Consider the following 27,244-nt stretch of genomic DNA (forward strand, 5'->3'; position numbering starts at 1 on the left):
AATATAGGGAGCAAAAGGCTATTTACAATTTGTATAGAAACCAGATGGCACTTATAAGAGTCGAGGGACATGAAAGGGAAGCAGTGGTTGGGAAGGGAGTGAGACAGGGTTGTAGCCTCTCCCCGATGTTATTCAATCTGTATATTGAGCAAGCAGTAAAGGAAACAAAAGAAAATTCGGAGTAGGTATTAAAATCCATGGAGAAGAAATAAAAACTTTGAGGTTCACCGATGACATTGTAATTCTGTCAGAGACAGCAAAGGACTTGGAAGAGCAGTTGAACGGAATGGATGGTGTCTTGAAGAGAGGATATAAGATGAACATCAACAAAAGCTAAACAAGGATAATGGAATGTAATCAAATTAAGTCGGGTGATGTTGAGGGTATTGGATTAGGAAATGAGACACTTAAAGTAGTAAAGGAGTTTTGCTATTTGGGCAGCAAATTAACTGATGATGGTCGAAGTAGAGAGGATATAAAATGTAGACTGGCAATGGCAAGGAAAGCGTTTCTGAAGAAGAGAAATTTGTTAACATCGAGTATAGATTTAAGTGTCAGGAAGTCATTTCTGAAAGTATTTGTATGGAGTGTAGCCATGTATGGAAGTGAAACATGGACGGTAAATAGTTTGGACAAGAAGAGAATAGAAGCTTTCGAAATGTGGTGCTACAGAAGAATGCTGAAGATTAGATGGGTAGATCACATAACTAATGAGGAAGTATTGAATAGGATTGGGGAGAAGAGAAGTTTGTGGCACAACTTGACCAGAAGAAGGGATCGGTTGGTAGGACATGTTCTGAGGCATCAAGGGATCACCAATTTAGTATTGGAGGGCAGCATGGAGGGTAAAAATCGTAGGGGGAGACCAAGAGATGAATATACTAAGCAGATTCAGAAGGATGTAGGTTGCAGTAGGTACTGGGAGATGAAGAAGCTTGCACAGGATAGAGTAGCATGGAGAGCTGCATCAAACCAGTCTCAGGACTGAAGACCACAACAACAACATAGTGATAATGTTAAAAAATACTCCAAGTGTGTGTGTGTGTGTGTGTGTGTGTGTGTGTGTGTGTGATTTCCATCTCAGTATTTGGAAAACATACATGGTGAAGTACATCCTGAATATTGATACTTTTCAGGGAGAGACAGCTGCACATTATGTTTATCGTTCTTAATTGCTGTAGTAGCATATAACCTACAGTGAAGTGAAGGCTCTTCTTCGTAAAGGCAAATGTTATTTGAGCTACAAAATAATTATTATAAAATGTAGTGGGGCATTTATGGTTTTAAATGTTAATGGAGAGAAACTGTAATGAAATCTGATGTGTATTTTTTACAGTAATATAAGTAGAAAACTTTGGTAATATTTCTACGCAAGAAAACATGGTAAAATGCAATCCATACTTTTTAATATAGGCATTGTTACCATGCCACCACCCACTAAAATGTAGCTACATCGGCAGGTGTTATAAAGACCTGTACAACAATGACTAAAACTGCCAACAACCATGAAGAAATGAATGGAATGGTGGTTTGAGTGGTCCGTGTTGTGAAGTTTAGGTATAAATTCGATATATATAATGGGCAACCGGTTTTATCATCTAACTAACTTGAAAACAAGCCGCCAGTTGCCTCTGAGAAACTGGATATTGTCAACTGGCTAAAAACAAACAAACAAATGACCAAATGACTGTAAAGGGACAGAATTATTAATAATAATGAAAGCTTGAGAGAACGAATGCGCAGTGAAAATTAACCGTGATTAACGCATTATTTTGTACATTTTAATATAACTTCTAGTTACTCGAAGGACAGTAGTGAAATTGATTCACTGTCAGATTTAAGTGGTGTGCCTCTGTCCATGGCATGACCCACTGTCTAAAGTATTGTTTTCAAATGTTTCCTCCTTTTTTATTTATTAGGTAATTTTTTATTTTGCAGTGCCAAGTGTGAATGATGGAATACATTTCTTATGGGTGTACTTCATCCTTAACTCTGTAACTACGGTATCTATATATGCAGCACTGTCACTATTACTACAGCTGTCAACACCATCAACATCCCAGATCTTGCCATTAATGGCAGAAGGAGACATCATCAATCTATAAGACAGAACAGTCTGCAGTGCATGCACAACTGTAGGTTACACGAACTTGCAGAATAGTGCATTTGAGCCAGCAACACTATCCTCTTGCCATTATCAGTTATTTTAATTGGGTCACAGCTTTCAAGCATTTAGTCTTTCTCCAGCTTTAACTGTGTACATACTTGCAAATAATGTGTTTGTGAGTGGCCAACGAGCAGCCATGGGTAAAAATTATTGTAGCTTGCTTCACCTGAAGTTCTGTGAGCCATGTCACTCACAAGTGCATTCATTGTTGTGAACACGTAACAGTGTCATCCACAGAGAGTCAGAGTACCCTTTCTTCTTTCCAAATAGACCAGCAGCAGGTGGCTTGTGTTGAGTGGCCCATACACAACATGTGGGAAATGGGCCCATGCCTTGTCTTTTTTGGCATTATACTTTTGTAGTAATAGGAGAATGGTATGTCTTCAAAAGACAGCCAATCAATGTTTATAAAAGATTTGATCTTGTTCAGATTAATGAGAGTATTTCTAATTACTTTGCTACTGCTAGATAATTAGTCTTTTCCTTTGTGAGAAACCATGTATCAGTTTCAGAAAGTTATTAGTGTATGTTACATTACCTCATCACCATCTATTTTTATGCTGGGAAAAATTCGTTGGAGAAGCAACCTAGTCGTTGTTTGCTGCTGCAGACGTATCTCAGAGGCCATTTCCTGAAACAGGTTTATCATTATAAATTAAACCTAAGGCTGAAGTTCGAATTATTAAACATAAATTACTACTTTTCATCAGCAACTGCACTCTAAAAAAGGAACAACATTTGTGTTGCAACACCTTAATTCTTGTTATGAATCTCTGTCATATATAATTGAAAGTGGTAATTGAAAGACAGTACGATTTAATACAAAAATCACAACTGAAACTTCCCTGATTTTTGAAGACTTCACCATCAAATAATACAATGCAAATCACTACACACCTTTTAAGGAATTCCTGCAATGTCTACATGTCTCAATACATTTTTAAGGTGCTATCACTAACATATAAACTGCTACAATGTAATAATTTACTTGTACAGCTTATATACATAAAAACCATCACCATTAGTGTTGGAAGCATCTCAATGACAACTGAAGTACATGCTGTCCATGAAACAGATTACTGATATATTTAACTTGTGACTATGAAACACACTACACAAATGTTGCAGTTTGAAAGCTACTAAGTAAACAAAGAGTACATGCCTCATGCAAACTATACATGCGAACAATTCAATTTAGCAACCGATCACAAACAAATCATGCTAAATGAAACCACTTACATTGTCTAGATTTTGTGAGTCTTTCACTTTCGATTGCAGGGATTTTTCCATTGCTGAGAGGGCTTCCATTGCTTTCCAGTTCTTTTTTCGTAACTCCTACGATGACAAAAGGACAGCATATTAGGAGAATCCATAGGAATATAAAAATATCACTATAAACTTGTTAATTTGGTGAGTGGACATCATCCCACAGAACGGTCAATTAAATTTTGATTTTCTGAAGAAATGTAAGTAGAAAAATGAAAAGGGGCTGGAAAGTGTTCGAGATCATTTTTAATACACATTAATTAAGTGAATTTATGGCTCTTTTTGGGTCGGATTTTGGAATGGATTTATAAGATAAATTGAAAATGACATTTTTCATGACCAAATGTTGAGTACCTACTATGGATTCTCCTTTAGTTATACCTATGAAGTTAGTAGCAAGGCATGCAACAAGAAATAAATATTGAAAAAAATCTAAGTAGTTTTAAATTTTTTGCTATAATACCACAGTTGTCATGCAATAACCTGGAAAGTAAAATAATGAATACACTAGGACCAACTGAAATGGGTAAGAGTGTTTTCACAGACACCAAAGACTACACCAATTTACCACAGAGACTGCAAAGTCTCTCCCCACAGGTCAGCACATCAAGTTGGCACCCAACTTTGAGCAATACACATTTTCTTTCAGATTTCTTGGTAGATTTCCTATAGTTCTAGAGTTCTCTGTATAAAATTTGAGTAGTTCTGCAGAATTTTGTGAAAAAACAATACTGCTTGACAAAAAGTCAAAATTGTACGAAACTGACAAATTTGCAAATACATAAATAAAAAAGAAACAAAAAATAAATGATCACAATTCTGAACAGCCCCTAAGAGTAGTACAGAAAGCCCAAGTGCCTTTTTTTCTGCAGATAAAATTTTATGAGATAAATGCAATAGTGGGGGACTCTTTTTCACTACTTGTCAAGTTTGTACACGACTTTCGAGAAACACATATTTTTTTCCAGTTCTTGGCAGACAGGCTATATTTCTACAATTCACTGTACTAAATTTGAATAGTTCTGTAGAATTTTACAAGATAGAAGGATGGATATATTGGTATGTGTCCAAGACAGCAAGGTTTCAACACCCGCATGAAAACAGTCTGAGCCGAGAGTCGGTAAAATACACTACACATGAGTGTAAAACGGCACAGAAATTAAAAGTACCAAAATGCAGAAAGCTAAGTGTGTTTCCACATGGAAGCATGAAATGACATATCATGCCAATATTAAAACATTAATTAAACATGAAGAAAGTGGTAGGAGGAGTCAAAACAATATAGCAGATGGATGTGGCTGGCTGGAATAAAAAAGAAGAACACCATTATGGATATGGATAGTTGAGGAGCTATTATTAGAAATGGCCATATTAATTCATCTTTGGAAGCTAGTTCACTGGTGATTATTCATTTTTCAGAGCTGTTCATTTTTACTTGTTTACCATGTGTGTTACATGGATTTTAGATAAATTTCCAGAAAAAATATTGAGTACACACAAATATTACTTTTATACCTAAAAAGAAAGATGCTGTAACTTACCAAACAAAAGCGTTGGTATGTTGATAGAGACAATAAAAAACACACAAACACAAGCACACATTTCAAGCTTTCACAACCCAAGGTTGCTTCGTCAGGAAAAAGGGAATGAGAGGGAAAGATGAAAGGATGTGGGTTTTAAGGGAGAGGGTAAGGAGTCATTCCAATCCCGGGAGCGGAAAGACTTACCTTAGGGGGAAAAAAGGACAGGTATATACTTGTGCGCGCGCGCGCACAAGTATATACCTGTCCTTTTTTCCCCCTAAGGTAAGGTAAGGAGTCATTCCAATCCCGGGAGCGGAAAGACTTACCTTAGGGGGAAAAAAGGACAGGTATATACTTGTGCGCGCGCGCGCGCACACACACACACACACACACAGACACAGGCAGACATATGTAAATGCAAAGAGGTTGGGCAGAGATGTCAGTCGAGGCAGAAGTACAGAGGCAAAGATGTTGTTGAATGACAGGTGAGGTATAAGCGGCGGCAACTTGAAATTAGCAGAGGTTGAGGCCGGGTGGGTAACGGGAAGAGAGAATATATTGAAGGGCAAGTTCCCATCTCCGGAGTTCTGATAGACTGGTGTCAGTGGGAAGTATCCAGATTACCCGGACGGTGTAACACTGTGCCAAGATGTGCTGGCTGTGCACCAAGGCATGTTTAGCCACAGGGTGATCCTCATTACCAAAAACCACAGTCTGCCTGTGTCCGTTCATGCGAATGGACAGTTTGTTGCCGGTCATTCCCACATAGAAGGCTTCACAGTGTAGGCATGTCAGTTGGTAAATCACGTGGGTGCTTTCACACGTGGCTCTGCCTTTGATCGTGTACACCTTCCGGGTTACAGGACTGGAGTAGGTGGTGGTGGGAGGGTGCATGGGCAGGTCTTACACAGGGGCGGTTACAAGGGTAGGAGCCAGAGGGTAAGGAAGGTGGTTTTGGGATTTCATAGGGATGAACCAAGAGATTACGAAGGTTAGGTGGACGGCGGAAACACACACTTGGTGGAGTGGGGAGAATTTCATGGATCTCATTTCAGGGCAGGGCTGCTGGAGAGCCACATTCAGAGTCTGATCCAGTCCTGGAAGGTATCCTGTCACAAGTGGGGCACTTTTGCTTCACACAACTGTCCACATCAAACCCACCAACAAGCAACAGTGCCTCCATTTTGACAGCTGCCACCCATTCCATATCAAACAGTCGCTTCCCTACAGCTTAGGTCTTCATGGCGAATGAATCTGCTCCAGTCCTGAATCCCTGAACCATTACACCAATAACCTGAAAACAGCTTTCGCATCCCGCAGCTACCCTCCTGACCTGGTACAGAAGCAAATAGCTAGAGCCACTTCCTCATCCCCTCAAATCCAGAACCTCCCACAGAAGAACCCCGAAACTGCCCCAATTGTACAGGATACTTCCTGGCTTCAACTGTGAGTTGATTCTGGGGAAGACTATTTTGGATAAAACAGTAGTTTTTGAACATAATCCATTATTTATTTTTCACAGCCACAGTCCTAATGGAACTGAGACACATTGTGTATGAGGGAAAAAAATAGAGTACAATATTATAGAATGAGATGAAGTACACGAAGGTGAGATATGAGATACAATACTGCTATAAGAATTTGAAGGAGCACTGAAAGACTCAAATTGAAGTGGAAGTGCCTGGCATATGGACAATGGAAGAAATGTGGGTTTTAAGGAGCTAATGTAGGAATTTTGTGTGTGACCATTTTGTAAACAGCCAAATACATCTGACAATGCTGGAGTACATTGCAATTGCATTTACCATGTAGCAGCACTTGTAGTGTATGCACAAGTGACATTATTTCTGAGCGTTCAACAGCACAATGAACTCGGCACACTCAACATTGACATTCAAAAGCATGGTCCATGTGCCGAAGGCTTAAGTGTTAGGAAGTCTTTTCTGGAAGTATCTGTCTGGAGTGAAGCTTTGTATGGAAGTGAAACGTGGCCAATACACTGTTCAGACAAGAAGAGAGTAGAAGCGCTTGAAATCTCTTGCTACAGAAAAATGCTGAACATTACATGGGTAGATCAAGTACCTAATGGGGAGGTATTTAATCTGACTGGGGAAGAAAGTAATTTATGACACAGCTTGACACAAAGAAGGGATTGATTAATAGGATATATGCTGAGGCATCAAGGAATCCTCAGTTTGGTAATGGAAGATAGTGTGGGAGGAGAAACTTCTAAGGGAGACCATTGCTTGGCTACATTTAGCAGTGTACGTTGCACTAGTTACGCAGATATGAAGAGGCTCACACAGGATAAACTATAGTTGAGAGTTGCATCAAATCAGTGTTTGAACATCAACTTTAGTTTCAAAAAAATGTGTATGTATTTATTTCAAGCACACTGTTAGAACTGAACCACGCTGAAACTGTAAATTAATTTCTTTGTTTAATGTGGCAGCAAAAATAATATTTTTACCCCTTAAACCCCTTTTCAGACTAAAAAGAAAAGATTGATACAACAGTGCTACTAAACATCGAATATCAGAAATTGAAAATTTTAATTATTTACATTGTTTTATCACTCTCGGGCAGTTTTAACTCTAGATATCACATCCGTAGGTGGTAGCTGGGAAAATGGTTGTCAGCAGCTACTGGCTGTTTAATCGTACGAGGGAAATTAAACACCTCCAGCAGACTGAAAAAACTGGAGAGAAAACTGACAGCAAATCCAGCTATGATAACCCTGGGAAGCAAGTAGTGGTTAAAATACATGGTTTCAAAATGGAACAAGTTCAGCACGAACAGAAGTAATGGAAAATGACCCAGCTATTTCAAGGACTAAGATTGGGTACACTGAATATACAGACATTTGGAGGGAAGGTGGAGTAAGTGGTGAACTTAATGAATATCTCTACAAAGTTATGAAAACACTTGTTACCCTTTCAAAACTCCAATCACACGTCCTGTTTCTAAAATATTATCTGGCATGTAGTATCCCATCTAAAGGGCTTACAACTAAAACTGGTCTCTCAAGCTGTCAATCATATTACCCCAAGAACCTTCATTTTTTCCAATTCCATTAGTCCTCAACATCACCCATCTTGTCCTCCATAATAATATAATCCAACCTCAAACCATACTTGAAAGCCTCTACTCCTTTTGCAAAATCCTTTTACTCTGTAGCCACAATTTCCTGAATGCCATCACTGCAATAGAAACTCTCCAATTGGAACAGCATACCTGAGGAAAAGTGCTCCAGCTACTCCTGTCTTATGCCTGTGTGGGATAATCTACAGCTGAGATAAAGCCTACCACTATGATCCAACACCTCATCAACCCCTCACAGCTTCCCGACTGTGCCTTGCTGACTCATTCCGCCTTCCACATTTCCAAAAACTTCCTCCACCTTGGTCCTCAACACCAATATCATAACGCTATTGTCAATGTTCCTGCCAAAACTCTGATCCTTATAGAAGTTTCAGTACTTTCTAAAGACATCACATTTAGCCCCAAACCAAAGTTTAACCATGCTGGACTTGAAAATGAGCTCATTTCCTTTGCTCATTCTCTGCAGTGGAAAAATTTCTTCAACACACATTCCAGTGACAATATCCAGCCACAGCCCCATACACAACATTGTTTAAAATAGGTCCAACCTCCTCCCTTTCCACTCAGCCACTGCCTGGCAATCTTTCAGGAATTCCTTACTTCTAACCTGGCCTTTCCTAAATCCCTTCCCAGTGAGTCCAGCTCCTGTGGAATGCGTAGCTGCCCATAACCTGAAAACCAATCCAGATTATATCATTGTTTCCAAAGACGAAGGCTCCACCACAGTGGTCACAAATCACAGTCCTTAGAACCTGTCCCGCAAATCCAACATGAGCCTTAGCAACTCTTCAAGACCTTAGGTCTGTCCCTAAACCTGACACCTTAATCCATCTCCCTCTGAGCACCAGGAACCGCCACATCCTCCTACCTTCTTGCTACTCCTCAAACCTAACCCATAGGTCCGCCTGTTGAGTATCCCATTGTGGCTGGTCACAATGTTCCCACAGGTTTTGTTTATTTGTTTGTTTTTCTTTTAGCAAGCACAAACAACTGGGGTCACACGTGCCCAAATCAAAACTACAGAACACAAAGACAGAGCAGACTGACATAAGAGAAGACGTCTAAAAACAAGGACGTGGAGAAAGAAACCGTACAGAAACAGAGGTCCAGAACTAAAAATTAAATGGCCTTCGCCATATTGCTCAGAATGATAAAAAATAAAATGCACTCGACAGCCTGCGCATCATTTGCTAAAACAGCCGATGACTCAGACAGCAAACCCAAGCGGGAACGTAAAAAAAAAAAAAAAAAGGCATTCCATCAGAAAGTGGCAGACAGTTAAAACTTGGGTGCAATGTGTACAAAGTGGTGGGGGAGCACCACTTAACAAATGACGGTGCCTAATACGAACCTAGTTAAAATGACCACCTCGCTGCGGGAAGGCTGAGAGGAGGTCATCCAAGCCGATGTGAGAGGCTTAATAAGCAAAAGCTTATTCCCATCAAGGGAGGACCAATGGCAATGCCAAAGTGACACCACCTCCGGAAAGACGGCAACACAGAGATCACTGGAAGGAATGTAGGAACTAGTGGGCTGAGGTACAAGGACTTCAGCCTCGGCAGCAGCCTCGTTTCCTGGCAGACCGACATGACCGGGAACCCACATGAACATCACAGTGGCTCCATCAAGAGTGAGCAAGTGACAGCTTTCCTGCACCCGTTGCACTAAGGGGTGGAGGGTGTAAAGCACACAGACTTTGAAGGGTGCCAAGAGAGCCTGAGCAGATGACAAAACTGAAAAGCCTGTGTCGCTGGATGTACTCCGTGGCCTGATACAGGGCGAAGAGCTCGGCTGTAAATACTGAGCAGTGTGCCAGAAGCTGATATCAAAAAACTTTAGCACCAATGACAAAGGCACACCCGACACCACTGTCAGTCTGAGAGCCATCAGTGTACACAAAGGAACTATTGCAAAGTTCCATGTGAAGGTCGTGAAACTGAAGGCGATAGACCGAGGCTTGTGGTAGTGTCCTTAGGAAGCGAATGAAGGCAAATATTAAAGCCAAGGTGGTGAAGGGTTCACACCCACCAGGAAAGATGCAGATAGTGTGAAGTTAAGCTGCCAGAGCAAGTGCCGAAAGTGGACTCCGGGAGGTAACAGCGAAGACGGACACGCCCCTTTCTGGCGATCAAAGGAATCGTCGAAGGAGGAGATATTGGTGGGTGGCCAGACATGGCAGACAAATGCCATGCATACCTGCTGAGGAGAAAGTCATGGCAGTAGGACAGTGGTAGTTCAGTAGCTTTAGCGTACAGACTCTCAACTGGGCAAGTATAAAAGGTGCAAGTGGCCAAACAGATGCCACGATGGTGGATAGTGTTGAGACGGCATAAAAAGGATGGACCTACAGATGCATAAACAAAGCACCCATAGTCTAGTTTCGAAGAAAGTACCACTGAGGACATGTTGGACATTCAGGGACTGTGTATAGCTGGCTGCCAGGTAAGACACATGGGAGGACCAAGAGTGTTTTCTATCGAGCATGAGCCCCAGGAATTTCACAGTTTCAACAATGCCCAAGATGTAAAGATGGTGGGAGAAACCAACTGTGCCACCAGAAATTCATACAGATGGTTTTGTCAGTGGAAAAATGAAGACTTCGCTCAGTGAGACAGGTCCATCGAGAACTGCAATAGATGGCAATATCGTCAACAAAAAGGGAGCCGGAGGTGCACGGCAGGAGACAGGCCATTATAAGGTTAATGGCAATAGCAAAGAGGACAATGCTCAGGACGGAACCACATGTGTAAAGAGTACAGAGGATACCAGTTCTCCAGCAGGTGTCGTAGGCCTTCTCCAAATCGAAAAACATGGCACAGTCTGGGGTTTCCGCAGAAAACCGTGCACGGCATGGGTTGTCAAAGTGATAAGATGCTCAACTGCAGAACAGCGCGCACAAAATCCACACTGTGCAGTCGTTAGTAAACTGAGAGACTCAAGCCACCAGACCAGCTGGGCATGAATTATATGTTCCATCACCTTGCAAACACAGTTAGTGAGAGAAATGGGGCGGTACCTAGAAGGAAAGTTTCTGTCCTTACCAGCCTTAGGTATGGGTACGACTGTGGCTTCACGCCAACATCTACAAAATGTGCCCTCTGCCCAGATACAGTTGTACGTGTTAAGGACAAAGTGCTTGCCCGCAAGAGAAAGGCGCTGCAACATCTGAATGTTAACAGCGTCTGGCCCTGGGGCAGAGGATCGGGATGAACTGAGAGCAAGATCTATCTCCCTCATAGTGAAGGCGGCAATGCAGCACTCATGATTCTGAGAAGAAAAGGGTATTGCCTGAGCCGCCTCCACTCGTTTCCAATGGAGGAAGACAGGGTCATAGTGGGAAGAGCTCAAGATTTCCACAAAATGGTGCCCCAAGGTGTTGGAGATAGCAATAGGGTCCACGATGACATTGTCTGCTACTGTCAGGCCGGAAATTGGCGAATGGATCAGAGAGCCATCGGAGGTTGACCCACACGACAGAGAAGGGTGGAGCTGTTAAAAGAACTAGTGAATGAAATCCAGCTAGCTTTTTTGCTATTCCAAAGAATGCCATGACACTCTGCATGCACCTGTTTATAACGAATGCAGTTTGCCATCGTAGGATGACAATTAAAAACGTGGAGAGCACATCTCCGCAAGCAAATTGTGTCACGGCATGCCTCAGTCCACCAAAGGACTGGGACACGACATGGTAAAGAGCAAGTGCGAGGAATGGAACGTTTGTGAGTTATTCCACCTGGTCATCACAATGGGAGAAAATTTGTTCTTTGAAGGCCGCCAGGGAGGAGTAAAGCTGCCAGTCAGCCTTAGTAAGCCTTAGTAAGCTGCCATTTCGGTGTGCACACAGGTGAGTAGGAGTCAGCAAACAGATAGGACATGGGAAATAGTCACTTGAGTAGCTGTCAGGAAGAATGGACCACTTAAGATGATGAGCAAGCTGGGCAGTGCAGAAGGATAGGTCCAAATGGGACTAGGAGTCAGAAAGAAATGTGGGAACTTCAGTGTTAAGGAAGAAGAGGTTGAGCTGATTAAGAAGATCAGGCACCTCTCTGACAAGTTCTAGGAAAACCCCAAAGGGGATGGAGTGCATTAAAGCCACCGAGTAGCAGAAATGGAGGAGGTAGCTGCCCAATAAGCTGAAGGATGGCTGCCCTGCTGACATCAAATGACGGAGGGACATAAATGATACAGTAGGATAAAGTCAGGTGAGGAAGGAAAAGAGAAATTGCAACAGCTTGTGATGAGTAGTCAGGGAGATGGGCTGACTATGAACGTCATGCCATATGAGCAGCCTGATGCCCCCACGGGGGAAGGTCAAAACAAATCAGGAAGAAATGTGAAATCTCACAGCGGTCATGAGGACCTAACTTCGTTTCCTGAAGGCAGAGTACAAGGGGAAGTTGTGATGCTACAAGCAGCCATAAATCCTTTTTGTGGGACTGAAAGCCACGAACATTCCATTGGAGGAGAGTCATTATAAGGAAGAAAGGAAAGGATGGCAGCCAAGTGACAGCCAACAAAGACTTGCTGCTAACAGGGCACAGAAGAAGAAGGATCCTACTCCAAGAGGTCCACAGAAGCATCAGCTTGCTTGTGGTGTTGCTCTGTGGAGTCCTAAGCAGAAAACCGGTTGGTGGTGCTCACCAGCAACTGGGAGGCCAGCTGGGCTAAGGTATCATGTGGCGACACTGTCGAAGAGGACCTTCGAGAAGTCGAAGCAGAAGACTGTTTCCCTTTGCTGGACTTCTTTGAGCCTTTCCGGTTAGCAGAGGAAGACTCTGATGTTTGTTGGCTGGAGGGACATAGAAGTCTCCAAGGGGGTACTCCTCCTGTCCTTTCCGGCCTACCGGTTGTGTAGCTGGTGGCTTGGCCCCTTGAGGTGAGAGTTTGATGCTTGTTGCACAGCTGGATGAGGGGATGGCAATGCTACCTTGACATTGGGCAATTTCATAACCTCAGAGCTGAATTTGAGGTCGCATGTCTGTGTGGCCATCTTCTTCATGGAGCGAGGGGTTACAAGAACAGAACTATAGTGCCAGATGGGAGGGGTAAGGCACTTTTTCATTTATCTGGATCTCTGGGACAGCCCACTCATCAAGGTACACGAGACAATCCTGAGAGGAGATGGCATGGCCGCCACTGCAGTTGATACAGCGGGGAGAAGCAGGTGGACAATCACCCTCGGGCGCATTCCTACCACAGGTTACACATTTGACTGGGTGTTGACAAGACGTTCTAGTGTGGTTGAAACCATGACACTGGAAGCGGTGCATCAGGTTCAGAACATACAGTCGAACTGTGATAATTTCATAGCCCGCTTTGATCTTGGATGGAAGTACCGCTCTATCAAAGGTGAGAAAAAGAGTGCGGGTGGGCACCATGGAGGAATCTACCTTTTTCATTACATGATGGACAGCAATGACACCCTGATCAGATATGTCTGATTGGATTTTGGCCTCTGTCAGACATTCGAGCAACCTAGCGTAAATAACACCATGGCAAGAATTCAGAGTTCTACGGGCCTCGACAGGAACAGAATAGCCGTGAAGCGAGGCGGCAAGCAGTTGTGCTTGAGAATCAGAAGTAGTCTCCAAAGGCAAAGTTCCACTGTGTAAACAAGCACACGATTTCACAGGACTGGCATTTGAATCAACACCTTTCTGAATAATAAACAGATTTACTGTTGCGAAGGACTGACCGTCTTCAGTTGGTGAAACCTTCATGAAACCATGAGGAACTGTGGTGCAGCTGGAAGGGTCTCTGAATCGTTAGCCTCATTTCGTTTACGTTTTGTAGAGGTTGACTGTAAAGATGATTGGCTCATTGCAAGAATATCCCCCATGAGTGCCAGCATATCCAATGGATGCTGCTTTTAACTGGGGGCCCCCCTTCATAAGGAGCCCAACCCACCTCAGGTGGCTGTTCACACCTCCCAAACATATGACAGTGGGACCAACTGGCAATTTGGGAAGGTAGCAGCTCAGGCAATCACCCCTCCCTGGGCCTGGCCTGTACCAGGGGGTGTGTGCGAATCCTACCTGTCGACCCAGGGCTGGCAGTTACGCGTTATCCAGACACCTGTTTCACATCGGACACGTGGGCCGGCCGTCAGGAGCACATAGGGAGGAAGAAGAAAAAGAGGAACCTCAAACACCAAAGCGGAGGAACGAGATGAGAAGGGAAACAAAGAAAGGAAAAGGGAACGAAAAACAATGGTGAGGCTGTTCTTATGTCAGCGACTGACAAAGTGGAACTTTCCCAGTAACACTCCAGACATGTTCCTCAAGAGGGGGGAAAAAGAATATCAAGAGGATAGACATAGAGCACAGAAGGGAAAAGATGCTGCAAAGGCTGGGACTCTGTGGCAGCCAAGCATGAACCCGCCACAGAGTGGCAAGCTCCCTGGGGGCCACAGGCTTTGCTGACCAATACCTCCGAACTATTGTCCATAGCCTCCCATCCTATGTTCAAGACACTGTTCACTTCCTTCACTCCTCCTCCACAATTCCTATACTGTTAGCACCAGACTCCTTATCGATCACTACAGATGCGACATCCTTCTACACCTACATCCCCCATGATAATACCTTTCCCAAAATCCTACTGGCACCAAACCCACCACCTCTTGCCTAAACCTTCAAGCCAACCACATACTGAACCATAATTATGTCACTATCAAAGGCCAAATCTATAAACAAATTCGTGGAATTGCCATGGCACCAACCTATGCCAACATATTTTTGAATCATCTGATGGAATCCTTCCTACGTAATCAACACCTAAAACTGCTTGTCTGGCTCAGGGTCACTGATGACATTTTCATGATCTTTACCCGCAGCAGTCGTGACCTTTGCTCTTTCCCCCGAAACCTCAGTTCCTATTCCCAACTCCGCTTCACTTGGTCATTCTCAACTAAATGAGCCACCTTGCTAGATGTCTATCTCCCTCTCTCAGCTGCCTCCATGAATATGTCTGCTCATATCAATTGCACCAATCACCAACAGTACTTTCACTTCAACAGCTGTCACCCATTGCATGTCAAAAACTATCTCCCTTTACATCCTCTTCACCCTTGGACATCATATCTGCAGTGGAAAGAAGGTGGTGTTGAACTATATTGATAACCCTTAGCAAAGCCTTTACTAAAAGAAAATTTCCTACCCAGCTCACCCATAAAAAAATCTCCCATGCCATCTCCTCCTCTGACACCAATAACCTTGTTAAGTAGCCACTGATCAGTTCTCTCTGACAACTCAATATCATCCTCACTATGAAAACCTGAATCATATACTTCACCAGGGCTTCAACTGCCACTCCCCCTGACCCAAGAGATGGATCTCCTACCCAAATCCTACACACGTCATATGAAGTAAAGTGTGTATCAAAAACAATAATCTAATTTAAAAAAAATTATAACTGCTATGTCATTTGAAATGTGTGAACAATGTACTGTTATAAAGGGCAAACTCTGGAGTTTTAGATGGTTTGCACTACATAACAGCTGTGTGTGCCCACTTCAGGTCTAGTAAAAATGGTGTTGGGTCAAAAGAAGGTGTTTTGTATTCTATGTTTTGTGCAGTGTAGGTCAGCAATAACTGTTCAGCGTGACTTTCATAATTGGAATGACACAGATCCTCCTACATCACAGAGCATTAGATGATGACATGAACAATTCTGAGAAACAGGTTGTTTGTGTAAAGGCAAATCGACGGGCCATCCCTCAGTGTCTGACACGGACACCGAACGCATCTGCCGTAGTTTCACAAGGAGTCTGTAGAAATCTGTTCGCCGAACAGTTTGGCATGCCCCTGATGTCCATCTGGCCCATGTTGCTTCGACATTTACATATGAAACCAACAAAATTCAGATACTGCAAGCTCTTCATGAAGGTGACAAACACAACAATGTGTGGAGTTCTATAATTTCATTCTTGGCAAAATGGAGGATGAGAGTTTTCTTTCACACTGTGTTTAATGACGAGGCAACATTCCATTTAAATGGAAAGATGAACCATCATAATGTGAGAATACAGTGTATGGAACAACCACATGAAGTTGTACAAAATGAGGGGGATTCTCCAAAATATAATGTGTGTTGTGCAGTTTCACGGGAAAAGGTGTACGGTCCATTTCGCTTTGCCGAGAACATTGTTACAAGGAAGCACATATCTCAATATGCTTGGGAACTCAGTAGGAGACTGATTTGAATGACTTCAGTTACCAACAGGATGGGGCACCACCACACTGGCATCTGGAAGTGTGGGAATTTTTAAATCGAAGGATTATTGAAAGATGTAGCGGTTGCACTGGACCAAATGATTCAGTCTTACATTACTGGCCTCCAAGGTCACCATATGTGACCGTAGGAGATTAATTTTTGCGAGGGTTTATAAAAGGCTCTGTTTATGTGCCTCTGTTACCAGCAACAGTGAATGAACTAAGACATCGCATAACAGTGGCTGTGGAAGCTGTAACTCACGATATGCTCGCTGCAGTGTGGGAACAATTTGAATACCACACTGACATATGCAGTGTAACTCAAGGTGGGGCGAACACCTATGAAAAGGTATAAAAAAATTTTTTTTGAGTGTCCCGTTCATCACAAAACAAACTTCATTGTTTATGTTTCTTAGTTTCAGGAATATAGTCGGGCTAAATCTGATGATTCTCTTTGATACACCCTTTAGTGTTCAACCACCCACCCTACCTACAGAATATCCTAGTCCATCCCTATTGCAATCCTGCACCCGATTGCTAATTCATCTATGATCAACCCAGGCACAAGACCAATCCCATACAATCCACCTGCCCCCCCCCCCCCCACCTCCACCACTGCCACCTCCTCCTCCTCCTCCTCCTCCTCCTCCTCCAGACGTCTCCTACCAATAACAGGTAGGGCTACATGTGAACGCATTCATCAGCTTCACTACGATTACTGTACAGCAATCTATGTGGTCAAAACCACACAGGTGGGAATTCTCACTCCATCATATCCTATACTCTAACGGTTTCCCTTGCCTGAATCTCCATTAGCACAACTTTACCTTACCTTTTCCCTTCTCTCTTCTGTCCACACCCCTCCTTCCCTCTCCAGATGACTTACAGCCTTCTACTCCCATCTTCATACCTTCCCATGCGGGCATTCCCCCTTACAGAACTCAGTATTGACCCACTAGAAACCACACGAACTGCACACCGTCAGAAAATCAACTCTCAGAAGTTCACAACCAAAAACCCAACGGAAAAGAATCCGAAACTGAAAATCTCACGGACACAAGAAAGAAGACAGGCCCATAGTGAAAGGATGAGGAAGTTTTGGGAAGAAAAGAAGAACAAGAAAGCTAAGAAGACCAGTAATAATTAATGGTTCTGCGTGCTGCTCGGTGGCAAAATGAATAAATAATAATAATAATAATAATAATTTATGTAGTAGTGGTAAATGTGTCTTCTTTCTGGCTTTGGCTTCTGATTGACATTATGAAAGAATAATGTATATGGGCAGAAAAAATGAATTGGTAATGTTAAAATATCAAGCAGGACCAGCCAAATGTTACACACTGTGTAAAAGTGCGGAAGTGTGGCATAAATGCACACATCCCAGACAGCAGGCACATTGGAACAGCGACACATATACCAAATGAGTGGCCATTGTTCCACTTCGTTGTTTACACAGTACCAGTCTAGCTTTTCTCTGGTGACTGCAGCCTTACACGAGACATACTGAGAAATGATGAGTATTTCAAAAAAAGCAAAGAACGGGAGATTGGCATTCTCAGGCATTTAAACACAACTGTGAACTGCAATTCTTCTTTACAGCAGTAGGAGAAAGCTCACAGCATTTGCAGTGCTGCCAACTAATAGACAGGCAGAGCAAGTTTGCCACTGGAAGACACTACGACTCATTTCATAAAAACAGATCTAGCGTACTGAATAGAGAAGAATGTCTCGTCGATGGTGTAGAATTTGTGTGTCCCGTGAATGTTAGCAAGTTTTAAGCAATCGGCCTTTCCAAACAAACAGTGACATAAGCGTTATGGTCAGTGATGTGCACAAGCAGTTAATAAATAAGGCTAATGACTTTGCTGCTTTCTCTGTAGCATTGAATGAAGCAACAGATGTTACAGATTCAGCTCTGGTAGTGATATATACACGAGATGATGTTAACACTCTGCCTTTAACAGAGAACGTTTTATAATTAGTGACTTTGAAAAGAAATACGGCAGGTGCAGACGAACTCCAAGCTGTTGAGCAAGCAACTGATGGTGTCGGGATGACTATAATCACTTAATCTCAGTGACCGTGGATGGAGCATCAGCAATGCAAGGTTATCCGATACGACTCATAGCACTGATGTGTAAAAAGCTAGGATGCACAGAAGAGACACTTTGTGGAATTTACTGTAGTCTATATCAACAGGCACTTTGTGCAAAATCAGTAATGTTAGAAAATATCAAGCAAATTGTTGTGCATACTGTACACTATCCGAAAACACATGGTTTTACACATCACTAATTTCAGCAGTTCTTGGAGGAATTAGGAGAGGTGTATGGCGACATTCCTTACTACAGTATACCGAAGTACTCTGACTCAGTCGAGGTGACATACTGAATTTTTTTATTTATGTTTGGCCATAGTTTCTTGCATTTCTTACATGAGAAGAGAACTGAAACTGGAAGTCCCTTGCTGGATATAAGACATCACATTTCTCAAGGACATTACAGGGTTATTACAAATGATTGAAGCGATTTCACAGCTCTACAATAACTTTATTATTTGAGATATTTTCACAATGCTTTGCACACACATACAAAAACTCAAAAAGTTTTTTTAGGCATTCACAAATGTTCGATATGTGCCCCTTTAGTGATTCGGCAGACATCAAGCCGATAATCAAGTTCCTCCCACACTCGGCGCAGCACGTCCCCATCAATGAGTTCGAAAGCATCGTTGATGCGGGCTCGCAGTTCTGGCATGTTTCTTGGTAGAGGAGGTTTAAACACTGAATCTTTCACATAACCCCACAGATAGAAATCGCATGGGGTTAAGTCGGGAGAGCGTGGAGGCCATGACATGAATTACTGATCATGATCTCCACCACGACCGATCCATCGGTTTTCCAATCTCCTGTTTAAGAAATGCCGAACATCATGATGGAAGTGCGGTGGAGCACCATCCTGTTGAAAGATGAAGTCGGCGCTGTCGGTCTCCAGTTGTGGCATGAGCCAATTTTCCAGCATGTCCAGATACACGTGTCCTGTAACGTTTTTTTCGCAGAAGAAAAAGGGGCCATAAACTTTAAACCGTGAGATTGCACAAAACATGTTAACTTTTGGTGAACTGCGAATTTGCTGCACGAATGCGTGAGGATTCTCTACCGCCCAGATTCGCACATTGTGTCTGTTCACCATTAAGAAAAAATGTTGCTTCATCACTGAAAACAAGTTTCGCACTGAACGCATCCTCTTCCATGAGCTGTTGCAACCGTGCCGAAAATTCAAAGCGTTTGACTTTGTCATCGGGTGTCAGGGCTTGTAGCAATTGTAAACGGTAAGGCTTCTGCTTTAGCCTTTTCCGTAAGATTTTCCAAACCGTCGGCTGTGGTACGTTTAGCTCCCTGCTTGCTTTATTCGTCGACTTCCGTGGGCTACGCATAAAACCTGCCCGCATGCGTTAAACCGTTTCTTCGCTGACCGCAGGCCGACCCGTTGATTTCCCCTTACAGAGGCATCCAGAAGCTTTAAGCTGAGCATATCATCGCCGAATGGAGTTAGCAGTTGGTGGATCTTTGTTGAACTTCGTCCTGAAGTGTCGTTGCACTGTTATGACTGACTGATGTGAGTGCATTTCAAACACGACATACGCTTTCTCGGCTCCTGTCGCCATTTTGTCTCACTGCACTCTCTAGCACTCAGGCGGCAGAAACCTGAAGTGCGGCTTCAGCCGAACAAAACTTTATGAGTTTTTCTACGTATCTGTAGTGTGTCGTGACCATATGTCAATGAATGGAGCTACAGTGAATTTATGAAATTGCTTCAATCATTTGTAATAGCCCTATATGTCTCGCATAAACAGCCTGAACATGAGCTTGCAAGGCGAAAATAATTTAATTTCTTATGTCAGTTGGAAAAGTAAATGTTTTTGAAAGGAAGCTTGCTCTGTGGTAGATCCAATTAATGTCTGAAAACACTGCACATTTCCCTACCCTTGGTTTGGCCCACAAGATTTGTTAGATTTTGAAAATACATGTCAATAATTGTAAAAATTAAGGAGCAATTTTGAGTATGATTTAGAGATGTTACAAGTGTGTCTCCTATCATTCGTTGATTCCCACAGTTGTTTTCAGCATCAGTTGAAAATGCTCCAAATCATCTACAACTGGAACTGATTGGCCTGCAGTGCATTACACAGCTGAAGGACAAGTTCTCTGCAGTACAGAGTACAAAAAGAATTCTACAAAACCTTTCCACAAGCTGCGAGAGTTACATCCATGTTCACATCTACTTATGTGTGTGAAAAAGATTTTTCTCCATAATGAAAATGAATAAATCAAGATTTCGCTCGAGTATTAGTGACGGAAATCTTCATCACTGCTTGTGTTTATCAATGTGCCACGCTTTTGTGCCTGACATTAACTTTATTGTTTCTCATCACCAATGATAAACATGTTGTGGATTTCTTTCTTTTCCTAATTTAAAATTACTATGCCTCATCCTGCTCCATATTACGTATGTGAACATTGTTATCTGAAAAATTTGTATTAAACCGGTTGCTTACATACTTAAAAATTACCCTTTAATTACTGAAAGGCACATTTGAAACCCTTACCTTACCTTACCTTACATGGGCGTAAAACCAATCCAGCATATTTATGCACCATTTGTTTTTATGTTTCGTTCTATAACCGTATATTTGTTGATAGGGCACTGGTATTACATGATACCTTCCCACGATTGCACTGTGCACTGAAAAAAAGCTGAGATTGCACCAAGTACAGTGTATTCCAGCTACCGGGTAAAGTGAAGCGGTGACATCTGTGCTCAGACACAAAGTAAATGAGCAGTGACAGTTTCGTTTCCCTGTTTACACGTATGGTAAGTGTGTGGTGATATCTGTGCTTAGAGATATGTGCTAAATGAGCAGTGCTGCTTTTGCTTTCCTGTTTGTGTGTCCATTAAGTGTGCAAACTGTGACCAGGATGTTGCACATGTGCAGCGGCCCCGATATTAAGGAATTCCATGTGTCAATGTGACTACAGTTTAACCTGATTATTTTTACTTCAATGAGAATAATTTATTGTTCTGTCTTTTGAATTATTAATGAATGTGTAATGACACGTTACCCTTTGTTTTAACAGACTGCACAAGCAAATTGAAATTTTATATTTTATGTATTTCTTTTAAGCCTGGAAGCAATAGTGTGTCCTGTATTACAAAAACTAGAGAAGAGCTATCTAAAATAGTAAGTATTAATCACAAAGAGTTTAAGACGCTGATATATTCTTTTCAGAACCATTCAACACAATACATTTTTGGCTGTGAGGAAAAATTTCACAAGTTCAGTCATATCGCTGCTTTGCGGCTGAACGTATGAAGAAAAGTGTAGCAGCAGCAGCCGAGCTGAGAGGATGCGCTGTAGCAGCAGCACCACTTGTCTGATAAACAGTAAATTAATTTAGTCTTTTTTGTTCACATGCTTCTGCAAAGAAGTGAACTATAGTGTGTATTTTACTGTGTAGACTAGTGGTTAGAAAATTAATTGTAGTTTTTGTTTCTGGATAAGTCTTATAAATATCCTTGTGTAGGGTGGCTTCCTAGTGTAAATTTCCCCGTTGCCAGAAACTCCGTCATGCCACAAAGTTTTAATTTTGTGCTAGTAGACAGCATAAAGTTTAGATCAGTGCATTCTAGTCTGAATATTTATCTCGTGCAGTAACTTTTTGGTAAACAGGATTTCTAATAACAGGTATCTGTGCATAAATCAACCTCAGTAGAGAATTTTATTTCTGTTTAATAGCCTGTGGTTTCAGAGTACAGTGAGAAATCTGCACAGCAACTTTTAGTGTTACTTTATTCTCCTTTGGTATATTTTGTATACATTTCAAACGCAGTAGTGCCATTTGAGACCTTATATCTATTTTATACACAGTGCGATATGACTAGGGACTGTGCTTGTTGTGAGCCGACAAGGAGAGCTGGCTGTCGTCCATAAACAGCTGGAAGCTGCATCGGCTACCGCTGACGCACTTCTAGTTGCGGTGATGTCGGGGGCACCAGTGCTGAGGTCCGACACCTACGGTGCCACTGCAATCCCCTGGTGATCTGGACGTCGCTGCAGCTTCTGATACGCAACACCTGACCGGTCCGTCCTCACTCCAGAGTGGGTGGCAGACAGTGGTGGGTTCGTGTGTCACTGGGTGGAAGGCACAAGAGGGAGCAAGCTGTGCTGCTGGCCCCCTACGTTTTAGCGATAGGTACGAGGTGCTACCCAGTGACGATGATAACTCTGAGCCAGCACGGGATACCTCTCCTGTTGGGCCAGCAGTCAATCTTCCTACCCAGTCTGGACAAGTATAGAGGGTGGGTATGCTAGTCATTGTGAGCTTCTATGTTAGGCAGATGATGGAGCCCCTCAGAGAGATAGCAGGCAAAGTGGGAGAGAATTCCAGTGTGCATTCAATATATTTGCCAGGACATGTTGTAACGAATGATGCCTGCTACTTGGGTTCTGAGGCCACCCACGGCTCCTTTCGGTGGCTGGCTGATTTGGTGAATGGAACTGGCAGCTCACGCGGTGTGCAGGCTAAGCTGTCTATTTGTAGCACAATACCCAGGGTTAACCGCAGTCCTCTGGTCTGGAGCAGAGTGGAAGGTCTAAACCAGAGGCTCAGCCAACTCGGTGATGGTATCGCATGAGAATTTTTCGACCTCCTCTATCAGGTGCAGAATTGTAGGTTTCCCCTTAATAGGTCAGGCGCGCACTACGTGGAGGAAGTGGCTACTAGGGTAGCAGAGTACGTGTGGCATACACGTGGGGCTTTTTTAGGTCAGAGAACCCTTCCCTTGCGATCAAACACGATCTGCCTGTTAAAACAGTTACAGTGACCTCAGAGAATCTTGCTCCTTGCAGATCAGAGATAGAAAGATCAATATGATTTTAGTAAACTGCAGGAGCATCCAAGGAAAGGTCACAGAATTAGTATTGCTTACTGAAGGTATAATGCCCAGAAAGCTGATTGAAACCAGACATTAATGACAACAAAATCCTAAGTTCAGATCAGAATGTTTATCATAAGGATAGGTTAGTCGCCAATGGTGGCGGCGTGTTTATTGCCATAAAATTTTTTATAAAATCTAGCAAGGTTATCATGGATGCTGAGTGTGAATTAATCTGGGTGAAATTGAGTATAAAAGAATGATCAAAAATGGTGTCAGATGCTTTTATAGACCACCTGGGTCAGGATCTAGGTTGTAGAGCACTTCAGACAGAATTTGCAGAATATCACTAGTAATTCTCCTGATCATGTCGTCGTAATAGGGGGTAACTTCGACTTACCAGGTATAGATTGGGACAGTTATGCCATCAAAACTGGTGCCAGAGACAGGGATTCGTGTGGCATTGTTCTGGATGTCTTGTACGAGCAGATAGAGAACCAACTTGTCAGGGTAATGTCTTAGACCTCCTGACCTGAACTAATTGAATCAGTTAATGTAGAGGAAAGTATAAGTGATCATAGGGCTGTGACAGCATCTACGACAACGGGTCCTACAAGGAATGTTAAGAAAGGTAGGAAGATATATTTGCTCAGCAAGAGTGACAGGATATAAATTTCTGAATATCTCAGCAGTCATCATCAAATATTCGGTGATAAGGACCAAGATGTGAAGAACAAAAGAAAAAAATTCACAGGCATCGTTCAATATGCCCCAGACAAGTATGTTCCGAGTAAGGTTTTAAGGGATGGGGTTTAACACCCATGTCAGAAGAGCGCAACATGAGCAAAGAGCACTTAATCTCAGAGTCAAGAGAAGTAAAAACCAAGGTGAGTAATAAAAGCTGAACGAATTGAGAATGAGCGTAAGAAGAGCATGAGAGAAGCATTCGATGATTTTGAACGTAAGACATCCTCTCAGTGACCACACTGGTACCAAAACGGAAGATAATGGAGAGAAGGATGCAATACTGAGTTTGGTCTTCCAACGTTGTTTCACTGCAGAAAATCTTAACACTATCCCTCCTTTCAATCATTGTACGAACGTCAAAATGGCAGATATTGAGATAACCAATCGTGTAACTGAGAAGCATCTACAATCGCTTAGTAACGGAAAGATGTCAGGACTAGATGAGATACCTATAAGATTCTATAAAGATTATGCGAAAGAACTTTCTCCCCTTCTAGCAGTAATTTATCGTAGATCACCTGAGCAACAAAAAGAACCTAACGATTGGTAAAAAGCGAGAGTCATTCCTGTATTTAAGAAAGACCGTAAGACAGATCCATACAAGTATACACCTATATCGTTGTCATCAATTTGTTGTAGAATTATGGAACATTTTGTGCTCAAGAATTATGATATGATTGGAAAAGGAGCATCTCTAGAACAACCAACATTAATTCCACAAACGGCACTCACTCAGGTTGATGCTGTGTTCCTTGATTTCAGTAAGGTATTTGACACTGTCCCACATTGCCATGTAATGAAAAAAGTACAAGCTTACAGAGTATCGGAGAAGATATAATTGCTTCATAAACAACAATGTAGGAAAAGACAGATTGACCCACACACACACACACACACACACACACACACACACACACACCAAGCAAGCACATCTCATGCACAAACGACTGGTAATGCCAGCACGTCAGGCTGGAATTGCTCATGAAATCAGGTAAGCTAAAATTATTGTCTGATACATTTGCATAAAATGTAATCCTTAGCTGTTACAACTCAAACAGCTAAGGATTATGTTTTATACAGCACTGTCTTTGTATAAGACAAAATAATTTTAGTTCATCTGTGTTTATGGAGCAATTGTATAAACATATGATTGGAGTTGATTTGAAGATCATATATACATGACTCATCATTGTACAGCTTTCCCTCCTGTGAAGATGGTTCTCTCACTGAAACCGGTAGAGGATATAGGTGTATTTGTACAGATAATGGCTCAGACATGTGGAAAGGTAGTTATGCAGAGCAGTTCCAACTGAAGTACAAAACTGATAAACAACTTTCCAGCTTTAAGGAACATGAAACATTCAGACAAAAAGATACGATAAAGAAACAGGAAGTCAGTAAGAAAGTACCTTTTTTTTTTTCCTCTCCTGTGTTTGTGCTTATCTCCTCATGAAGTAGTCTCAGCTACTGAGTGCTAATATTTTCACCCGCTGTGTCAAATTATTTTTCATTCATCCTCATTAATCAGTAATTGTTAAGTAAATGGTTTGAAATTTTCACTTTTTCCACAGCTTTAAAGCATGTAATGACACTTCACATGAAAAGTTACAGAACAGTAGGCATATTCTGCAACTTTTGTGTTGTAGACATAGAGCATATACAATAACATCCACACAACGGTTTGTGGTCTTTAAGAGCACCAATGAAAATGATCCACAAATCTTATTGTCTTCCTCCCATGCACTAATCTGCTTTTTTTTCATTACTGCTTAACTTTTGGCCTCTTTTTAATAAAAATTAATTATTTAAAAATCTTCATAATTACTGAATACGTGGTAAAATTTTCTTATTTGAACAAACTTCAAGAGAGGGTATCTACAGTTAGTAACATTTCTTTTTGGAAAATAGCTTTTACAACACAGCTTCTAATGACTGCTACGTTTGCTAAAACCATTCCATGAACATGACAGTGGATTTTCACCAAAACAAACTGATAATGCTGGTGCCCACCAAAAACAAAAAGTGTCAGCTAAACACTGATGATCATTTCATGCATCTATTTGTTTTAATAAAACATTGTGTGTAGAGTACTTACATCATTTTTACTTCTTTGATGTTCTAATTCATCTTTCAGTCTACTAACATCTGTTTTAAAATTAATAATTTCTAGATTTAACTTTTCCAGAAGTGAAGTTTTTTCTTTTAATTCACTGCTCAATTTAATGAGTTCTATGTTTTGGTATGATCTGAAACAAACAAATTATTAAAGGTTAAAATATTATTCATACGCGACTTGAATTTGAATCTAAAACACCAGTGTCTGTAATGTTCATCATTGGACTAAGTAACACAAAAGTGTTAAGTCTCCAACTCACTCAGATGACAGTTGTACAGCTCTTAGTCCAAATATCACTGAACTTTAGAATACCAAGTTGTGTTTTCAAAATCACAATAATCAACCTGAACACAACTGAGATATAAGAACAAAACATGAAGCAGTGTGCATTTGGTTTCCAGTTGTTATTCTCTTTAGCACTGAATTACATATGAACAATACCTTCACTGGAAACAAGTAGAGATGGATCCCCCTTCACTGAAAAAAACTGGAATCTGCAGTTTTTATTTGGTTTCTGTGGTTCTTTTTTCTTTTTCAAAACATAAGATGTCCAATACTGTACATTTCATTCTTTCCTAATCTACTAAACATATGTCCAACCAGCAAATGAGATACAAAATGTCAGTGGCCAATCACACTAAATGGGGAAATAAAAGATTAAAAATTGCAAATATTCTGTTTTTCTTGGAAGATCTCTGTTGCTGATGATCACTGAAACAATAGACTCCAAACACAAGCTTTTGAACAGCCATTGGAAAGAGTGGCACACTAGATAGCAACTGTTCCCTGGGTTATAACAGAAAACTATTTCTGTAGAGTCAGATGATAAATAACCAACAGTGGGCATCAAGATTAACAAGAATTCAAATTATACTGTGTGTGTGTGTGTGTGTGTGTGTGTGTGTGTGTGTGTGTGTATTTTTAAATTTCTTTTTCTTTTTCTTAAGGCCACTCACTCACTCAATGATGTGGTTATCAGTGCAAATGCTCTAGCAGAAGGTTTTGCAATAATGTACAGAGCTTTCTGGGAGTATGTTTGCAAATGCTGATCATCCAAATTAGGTATTCTTGTGCTGCTTCGAAGTTAAAGCTACAGGGTTCCCTCAATGTATACATTTACATATTGCTTGGAGATGGTAAACAATGGGAATGCACTGCCTAGGTAAGGCTCATGC

General features: G+C 41.7%; 1 protein-coding gene across 7 annotated transcripts in view; it reads right to left on the minus strand.

The window, feature by feature from the left end:
* The window catches only part of LOC126187364 (kinectin), a 369,916-nt gene that overhangs the window by 96,104 nt on the left and 246,568 nt on the right, over positions 1 to 27,244 (minus strand). For 6 of the 7 annotated variants that reach the window (XM_049928403.1, XM_049928402.1, XM_049928408.1 and 3 more), the window contains 3 exons: positions 26,049 to 26,199; positions 3,407 to 3,502; positions 2,706 to 2,798 (listed from right to left, as the gene is read on the minus strand). In XM_049928403.1, coding sequence (XP_049784360.1) covers positions 2,706 to 2,798; positions 3,407 to 3,502; positions 26,049 to 26,199 — 340 coding nt within the window. The remainder of the gene's footprint in view (positions 1 to 2,705; positions 2,799 to 3,406; positions 3,503 to 26,048; positions 26,200 to 27,244) is intronic. The other variant, XM_049928406.1, reaches the window with a different exon arrangement.

The sequence above is a fragment of the Schistocerca cancellata genome, chromosome 5 (genome assembly GCF_023864275.1).
Source record: "Schistocerca cancellata isolate TAMUIC-IGC-003103 chromosome 5, iqSchCanc2.1, whole genome shotgun sequence".
NCBI lineage: Eukaryota > Metazoa > Arthropoda > Insecta > Orthoptera > Acrididae > Schistocerca > Schistocerca cancellata.